Source organism: Lepidochelys kempii, chromosome 10 (genome assembly GCF_965140285.1).
Source record: "Lepidochelys kempii isolate rLepKem1 chromosome 10, rLepKem1.hap1, whole genome shotgun sequence".
NCBI classification, from domain to species: domain Eukaryota; kingdom Metazoa; phylum Chordata; order Testudines; family Cheloniidae; genus Lepidochelys; species Lepidochelys kempii.
In genome coordinates, this window is record NC_136389.1 from 82,082,976 (window position 1) to 82,092,234 (window position 9,259).

The 9,259-nt window shown below is 41.6% G+C and overlaps 1 protein-coding gene across 7 annotated transcripts in view; it reads left to right on the forward strand.

Moving 5' to 3' along the window:
- The window catches only part of PAQR5 (progestin and adipoQ receptor family member 5), a 32,983-nt gene that overhangs the window by 16,433 nt on the left and 7,291 nt on the right, over positions 1-9,259 (forward strand). For all 7 annotated transcript variants that reach the window (XM_073304496.2, XM_073304499.2, XM_073304494.2 and 4 more), the window contains one exon: positions 1,829-1,955. In XM_073304496.2, coding sequence (XP_073160597.1) covers positions 1,829-1,955 — 127 coding nt within the window. The remainder of the gene's footprint in view (positions 1-1,828; positions 1,956-9,259) is intronic.

Here is a 9,259-nt window from a genome sequence, read left to right on the forward strand (position 1 = left end):
GAGAATAGCTCTGTTTTTTTTTTTTTTTTTTTTTTAGAGATACCATCAAGGGAGATGCAGGCCATCTAACCATTTGTGAATTAATCCCATGCTTTTGTTTACAGTGGGTTTCACTGGCTGTTTCGGTTTGGAGTGGCCCGTGGCTTGTAAAACGTGTGTCACCAGTGTTTTTAGATTTTGCTATTTTGCTAATGCCAGGAGTAAAAGGATGAAATCGCAGGATCCAAATAGCTCCACATCCCCATAGCTGCCCCCCCCCCCCAAATGAAGTAAGGTAAATTAGCCCTAACCTGCTGGTTCAGATGTTCTGCATTTGTGCAGTGCCAACATAGCATGCTTTATCTATTATCATGGGACATGTCCAGCCTCCTTTGAAGTTGCTGGTAATTCTTATCAGTCCACAGTCATACAAGGGGATGCTGAAAGTACCCTGCTCTGAGTCAGAGTTTCCCCTCTGTGATGTGTCTAACTGCATCTACATAAGGATCCAGAAGGACCTGGCTGTCTTGCTTATAAATCAGAGAGATCCTGACATGAAGTTACTGCCTTTGGGTTTATTTATTATATTTGTAAAGGAATGGGCCCTGTGGGATGCATCATCTCTGTTACAAGGAAGTCCTGGTGACAGCAACTGGAACAATAAAGTTATCTTCAGCACTTAATGAAATAATTCAAGCATAAATATGAATGACACTAAAGAAAGCATATAACTGGCAACCACATAAGCACAATGGAGACATAAGAACATCTCCACTGCAATTTTTAAAAAATCCATTGAATGGTCTGATCTTGCAGTACTGACTTAGCCCTACTAGTCACTGGGGGGAGGAATGCCTGAGTTAGGACTGGCTGCAGGGTTGGGCTCTTTGTTTTTTGTAAAATACCTGAAAGGAGCAGCTGAAGCAAACTAGAATTCTATCACTTTACAACAGGAAAAAACAACAGGTTCTGGGCCAGATTCTTCTCTCGCTTACACTGGAGTCAATCAAGAGGGACTCCACTGAAGTCAATGGCATTGCACAGGCATAAAACCCAATGTGAGTGAGAACAGAATCATCCCAGAGCCACATAATTTGCCTTAATTTTTTCTAACAGAAAAAGATGTATAAACATAGCTAGAATAGAATGTTCTCTGTCTGGGCTGCCAATAAATCAGGGAATGCTATTGTCCTAAGTCGATTTGTTTCTCTCCTGTGTGATACAGACCAGTTTCAAAGCTCTAATTAATGAAGTGTTTAACCTAGTATCTGAAATGATGAAACTTTTTTCCTTATTTTGTCTTTCACGTGTTAAATTAAGGTCCCTAGTCCACTCGCAGACACCTCTGATCAAGTCAATGGCAGACTATCCACTATCAGAGAGACAAAGATAGATGAGATAATGTCTCTTACTGGACCAACTTCTGTTGGTGAAAGAGACAGGCCTCTCTCTCAGCAACTGAAGTTGGTCCAATAAAATATCACCTCAACCACCTTGTCTCTAGACCAGCACAGCTGCAACAACACTACGTATCCAGTATCAGTCAGCTTCAAACAACAATGGACTTTTTTCTGATAGTCTTGCCCCTGAATCTGGAGGCTTATTTAAAAATCAATGGTTTCATTTTCCAAGGTGCTGAAATCCTGTCCTTCCTTGCAGCTTTCTTTAATTGCAGAGGGATCTACAAGTGCTCATCACCTCTGAAATATATTTAGGATCTGCCTACAAGAAACACAGGATAACACAGGTTTGCTTGTTTGAAACCTGCAAGATCACCAAATTACCCGGGAGATTACTGAAGGGCACTAATAACATTCAAAACTAACCTGGGCACTGATTTTATTTTCAGGTTCTGCGATTGCTTATTCAACCTATGTTTTCCCAGAAGAATGGATCAATAGCACTTTCCATCACTATTATGTACCCATTGCTGTGCTTAATACTGTCATTAGCACTGGTCTTTCCTGCTACTCCAGGTACAGTTACCTCCTGATTATCCCACTGTGACTGCTAAAGCAGGTTTATTTACAAATGTAGCTTTGGAATATGTTACCCTGTGTGAACTGAGGAAAGGGAAGGGGAAAGGACGTTTAATTTTAGAACCATGTCATATACTGAAGCTAGAGCAGCTTCACAAGAAAGCATGTGAAATAACTTATCGGGGAAGCTTTATTTTTAGAGTTGCTGAAAGCTAGCTTGATATCTTACTATGTTCAATATGTCTGCCTAAAGTAACTTTTTTTTCTTTAACTACAATGTGCCTGATATATGGGGTAAAGAAATTTGGGCCCCTGTGCTGCAAACACTTAAGCATGAGTTTAATTTTAAGCACAGAGATAGTCCCGTTGAAGTCTGCACCTGGGCATAAAGTTAGGAACATGCATAAGGGTTTGCAGGATTGGGGCCTCACATCCAATTGTCTCCTTTGTAAAGGGTAATAAACATGACGTGTACTGTATGCTTACCATGAGAAAATCATTAAAATCTAACCTCCCTGACAATCTGACTGACTTTTAAACTGAAAGTATCCTGGCATGGAATTGGGATTTGAGCAACATTTCTAAAAATTTCCATAGTACTCAGCTAGCTTCTGGTTATGAATTACCTACCAAATCTCAAAAAGAATCTTTTTAATCTTCATAATGGAAATCCTCTTTAAAGTCTTCTTTGTAGAAGGTTAATATCTACGATTAGGATGACACAGTTCGCCTCTGCAACTGATGATTGATTTTTTGGTTTTGCAGCTGCATGAATAGTTCAGCGTAATTAGTCAATTGTCCTTTCATTGGAGTGTAGTGATCCCAGTTTTTCCTATTGGCATGTGTGTCCATTACAGGAAACACACAAAGCACCCACAATAGCTTCTGCTGATTGAGGGGTGCTTCCCTATCAGCTTTAGTGGCTCTAAGTACACTTCTAACCTGGGGTCTTTGCTGGCATGTAAATATGTTTGAAATGCTGTTGCCACAGAACAGGGAGAGCTGAATTCCTGAAGGTAAAGCACCAAAACAAAATGGAACAGTAGCAGAGGTGATTCTGCTGTAGCAGAGAAAAGAAGCAATTCCAGGGGGGAACAAATTGATAGCGTAGCAGTACCTGGGTCTACCAAAAATCATGCTGCAAAGCTTGGGTGTCCCAGATGCGTCCTGATCCAGCCACTTACTCACAGAAGTAGCTCTACTGAGTTCAGTAGGGTACTTGCAGAGGACTACTCACTAAAGTCAGGGTTGCAGGTTTGCCTCCATCATTTTAATTTTAGTACCAAGTATTATGTGAACTGCAGAATTAGGAACTGATATTTTAGACCACTCCACTTGTCTTGCCTCCCCCCCCCCACTCCTTTTTCCTTTTTTTCTGTTTTTCTTCTTCTTTTGTTTTCCCTCCTCCTTTGTGTTGGTTGACTTTTGATTTCTGTTCTCTGGTTAGACAAATGAAGACAGGTGACAATGGGTTAACTCTAGCTTTTACAATTTCAAATATTACCATACTAACACAGTTATGAAATGTCAATGAATTTGACCAGTCCAAGTGTAGCTTTTTAACCTATTTTAAATTCTTTCTAATTTACAAATTGAAATGCCAGTATCACCCAATTGCAGAATTGTAGAGATGGTCATGTACAAATTTGTACAGCACTAACTAGATCGGATAAGACAGTGTAACATTATTGTCTCAGCAATGTCAATTGTATCTGTGGTGCCACCATCAAATGTCACCTTTTTAACAAATTAAAAAGAAGTTCCCAAATAAGCAGACATTGTGGCTGTTGGGCCTGATTCTGCTCTAACTTTACACCAGGATGATTACATTGACTCAAATAATATTCCTGATTTATACCACTCTGAGTGGAGAATCGGGCCCACTGATTTCTAATGGCCATCTCTGATGGGATAATAGTTCTTGCCCTAGTTATCATTCTTGAATTCTAGAGACATCTTCCTCTTCCTACCAAACCATCCCGTTGCTTCACAATCAGCAGTGCAATGTTGTCCCCTGTGAGTAGGTAACTTCTCTATTATTCATAATAAACATATAATAAAATCAGAATCTCTCTGTGCAGTTGATGTTGAACTCTTACAGGAAACTTTTATATATTTCCCGAACTTCATTCACGCAAAATAGAGCTTCCCTGTCAAATGAACTGCAGTAGCATGGAGCTTCAGCTTATACTGTGCCAGCAATGAATTTGTTAGCTACCAGATTCTCCATCTCTTCTTTTTTTTTGTCTGTCTCTCTCCTTTCTTTTTCTCTTTCAGGCTCAGGCCCACAGCTGCAGAGAAAGAGCAATGCCACCCTGTGGCATGGAATCACTTTCCCCAAGGGGCTTGATGTTCAGTGAAATACACTAGGAGTGCACAGTTCTGTAAAATCCATAGTTTTGTGAATGTCTCTTCACCAAAGTCCTCTTCCTTGTTTATGTAAGTGGCTAACTCACGATTGCATCCCCAAAGGGTGCATGAGCCACGCGAGGGGCAGAGAGCCTGCTCCAACAGGAAAACATTGGAGAGAAAATGGGAGAGAATTTAAGGGCCTGACTGAGTCCCTGGGAGTTTAAGACATTTAGCACCATGCAGGAAATTTAGTGCTCAGTGACCACAGTAAATCTCATTTGCTTGCATACAACACAGAATCCTTCCATAATCTTAATTGCTATAGCGAAAGGATCCGATTCTGCTGAGTTACGCCAGTGCAACTCTTCCTCAAAATCAATGTGAGTTATAACAGAGCAAAATTTGGTCCAAACTGCAGAATGGACAGTGTTGGAAGCAGTGCAGTCTAACATGTTTAGAAGTGCAGCCACCCATGAATCTCTCTCTTGTCTTTTAAAAAAAACCACTCTTAGTAGTAGGCCAATGCAATCTTGGGCCGTCCACATCTATCATAGCTTTTATGACCTTTCACAGAAAAAACACTGACATTCTCTACCTTGGGGGAGTGTCCTGGAACCCCCATATTCCTCATTTATATAAAGCAGGCCTTGTAAGGTATCAGGGGAAAGGCTATGACCCCCTGAAAGTCATTTCTCTGTCCACATGTGTATCATTAATGCATGTGAAGTTCTGAGAATTGTGTAGTATGGTGGTCACTAAAACATGCTGTAAGTTGGGGAATCAACCAGGTTTTAGCTCCCCAGAGGCAACAGCAAGGAAAGTGACCAATGCCCAGGTGGCGCCATCAACAACCGTTGTCCAGCAAGGGAGCTAGGATGCAATGATTCACCTGCATGAGGCCACACCAGGGGAATTGCTCAGCCTTGCCTAGAGACTCAGCAAGGCCCACCCAGACATGCCAGGACTTGTGTTTTCCAAGCACATGGACTGAGGGTATAAAATCGACAGAGTGGCCATATGCTTGGCTTTTCTCCTTCCCCCACCTACGCTGCAAGCAACTAACACACTGAGAAGACGACAAGACTCCAACAGAGGAGATTGGCACAGATTTCAAGGGGGAAATCTGTATACTAAGGACTGCAATATCCAGTGGGGTGAGAAAAACTGCTTAATCTAGTTGTTGCCCAGTCTAATAGGATTGAGAGTTTAGGCTGCATAGTCATATTTTATTTCTTTTGGTAACTAATTCTGACTTTTTGCCTATCATTTAAAATCTATCTGTGATAATCAATACATTTGTTTTACTGTTTATCTTTACCAGTGAGTTTGTATGATGTGTGTGGCAAATCTGCTCAGGTGTATGTCCACTTTCCAATTGATGAAGTGGTGAACCAATTAATAAATCTGTTTTGCTCGTCTTGAGAAGTGCAAGACGGTGTATTCCTGGGGTACAGTGCTGGGAGGTGGGGGGATCTGGTTCTGGTGCCTTTCTCTGTGTGATTCGTGAATGGCTATTGGAGCATTCATGCAATCTAGCTGGGCGTGGGGCTCCACATACAGTTGTGCTGAGTGATCACAGCGCCTGGAGGGGTTTGCTGCTGGTCACTATCAAGGCATTGTGAGAGACAGCCCAGGATGGAGAGAGTTAACGGAGCACAGTGATCCCACAATCTCAAGCTGTACCCTGTGGGATCCTGTCACAACCACATCTACCAATAAGCAGGTATATTTCTACACCTCCAAAAGTAGTGGGCACTAACTATCATAGGCATGTAGATTATTTTAGTGAATAAAAGATGTCATTGCAACAATACGGTATAATGATTTCAGGTTGATTAATACTGAGGCCATTTGCACTTCATCATCATCTTGGCAAATCCCAAAGGGATGTGGCCTTCTTGTAAGGCAATCACCATCCGGACAGATCTTTGGCAAGGTGCTTAAGGTTGTCTGGTTGTATATTGAGGTTTCTGTCCATCACTGGCAACCTTGTCATGCCACCGAAGCGTTTAGCACCCACCTGGTCACCGGAGGGGTAGCAGCATTCATTGGCATGCATGCATTGGAACTAATTGGTCTTCCATTTTTATAATCTATCCATACCAACAAAGCTGCTGGAACCGTTCCAGTCCTGATGGAGATGATTGTTGGATTTGGCTTTGAATATCTTCATTTCTGATCTTGCCTTGGCACTTTATATGGAGCAGCTGACTGAGACAATGAAAATTAGAACCATCAGTCCAGTGATCTTCAGCCCTCCAATGCGCCCACGTTTCATTTCCGTGCAACAAAGTTGGCGTAACTGTCATTCTATAGACCTGCAGGTTCGTAGAAAGCTTGATGTCATGAGGTACCCACAGAGGCCGCTGAAGGGCCTGAACCATGGATGCTGCTATACAAGCATCCACATTTTTCAAGCATCGTTCAGCATTGTCTTTGACGCTACTCAAGTATTTGACAGCTGGCAGCTGCTCCATGTCCCATTCGGACAGGTTAATATTGAGCTGGTTGTAAACAGCAAAGTAGCTTGCATCGGTCTGGTTATTAATCCCAACAAAACAAAGTCTGTAGCCATTACCTTCAAACAACCTGCAGCTCCAGATTACAGCCAGCTCAATATTAACCTGTCCAGATGGGATATCAAGCAGTTGGCAACTATTTTCACTTGCTCTACAATAACTAAAAATGGAGAAAGATTCTTGGGTCCTGGTAGGATTCCTCAGGGTACTTGGAGCCTTTAACAACAAGCAGGCCTATACATAAATGTAAGAAGTATGGGGAATAAACAGGAGGGACTGCAAATATTAGTACACAAGCTAAATTATGACTTAATTGGCATCACAGAGACTTGGTGGGATAAATCTCATGACTGGAATATTGTGTAGGAAGGACCAGCATGGAAAAAGGCAGGAGATGTTGCATTATATATCAAGAATATATACACTTGTTTTGAGGTCTAGAAGGAGGTGAGAAGCATATCAGTTGAAAATCCCTGGGGAAAGATAAAAGGGAAAAAAAATAGGGGTGATATCATGGTAGGGGGCTACTATAGATCATGAGATCAGGAAGAAGAAGTGGATGAGACACTTCTAGAACAAATAATAGAAATATCCAAAAAACAAGACCTGGTAGTAATGGGGCATTTTAACTATCCAGACAACTGTTAGAAAAATAATGCAGCAAAGTACAAAATGTCCAATAAGATCTTGGAATGTATTTTGGACAACTTTTTATTTCAGAAAGGGGAGGAAATAACCAGGGCAAGAGCTATTTTAGACTGGATTCTGACCAACCGGCAGGAATTCGTAGCAAATCTGAAGGTGGAAGGCAATTTGGGTGAAAGTGACCATGAAAGGATAGATTTCATGATTCTAAGGAAAGGAAAGCGAGAGCAGCAGAATAAGGTTTACTTGGTCCTGCCTCAGCACAGGGGATTAGACTAGATGACCTCTCAAGATCCCTTCCAGACCTACATTTCTATGATTCTATGTATCCATCCATCTTAACCACTTCATACTGTTCCTCATGAAGATCAACAGGAATATGAATCAGTGTATCAGCATGAAGATGGAACTTCTTGATGAAGGCAGGAACTTAATCATGGTCATCAGAAAAAAGTTAATGGGTTTCTATAAACCTACCGTACCAGCTTCTCAGGAATTTCTTTCAATACTGGATAGTTGGTTGGTGAGTCAGAAATAAAGCATTTTTTCCTTTTATGTACTTTACGAATACTGACTTGTCAAATGTAAAAGTGTATAAAAATGGCTTAAAACAAACACATTTTTGACTTTTAGGGGAAGCAGGATGTCTCCATTGCTCTCTCACTGAGAACTTCCTACTTCTTCCCATATCCTTTTCACCCACTGAATCAACATCTGTGCAGCAGTCACATCTCAATATCTCTTGCATACTTGGAAATCTCCCTTCAGATTCCCACATGGATCTAGAATAAAGACTGGACATATGAAAGAAAACAGAAGTATTTCTGGGATTTGTTGCATCTCACTTAAACTTTTTTGCAGAACATAAAATCCCATGGATTATTGTGCACCTGGGCTGAAGAATTGGTGTTATGTTTCAGAAATGGAAGTAAATGTAGATTTGTACATTGCTAAAAAGTAGCAGCAAAATGTGGGGCAAATAGTAGCAGTATTTGAATGGATGGCATGATGACATGCAGGACGGTATGGAAGCTACAGTTGCACCTGAAGCTCAGCACCCTACAAGGAGGGTAAAAAGAAAGTCAATAGGATCTTCTTCACCATCATCGTTTTTCATACCCAAAGTCTGCAGAGCTACAACAGGCTTTCACAGAAGTCCAATTGTGTCAGAGCTTTGTTGGGGGCCAGCTTGCCAGCTACACATCTGATCTGAAGAGCACTAGTAAGTATCTAGTTCAGGGGTTCTCAAACTGGGGGTTGTGACCCTCAGGGGGTCACCAGGTTATTACATGGGGGGCTGTGAGCTGTCAGCCTCCACCCCCAAAGCCCAGTTTGCCTCCAGGATTTATAATAGTGTTAAATACAAAAAAAAAAAAGTGTGTTTAATTTATAAGGGGGGGATCGCACTCATAGGTTTGCTGTGTGAAAGGGGTTACAAGTACAAAAGTTTGATAGACACTGCTCTAGTTCATTGCTCAGAAAGTCCAGATAGTTACAAAGAATTGTTTTGCAGGGAGGGGGCGTTAAACGAGCTGAGAAGTTGGCACTTTAGATGACCTGAGCACAGAGTGCTGCATGGAGAAGGTGCAAGGAGCAGTGAGGAATTTGACCTTGCAGCAATGGAACAGCTGCTGTGTGGCTACTAAGTTAGTTCTCCTTGATCGCAAGAATAAGACGTAAGAAAGAAGTGCAGAGTTAAGACCACCCAAATTAGCATCAAGACACACCCATTCAATGCACTGTATGTAACCACACTGGGAGCAGGCATGAAGGAGATCTGATGCT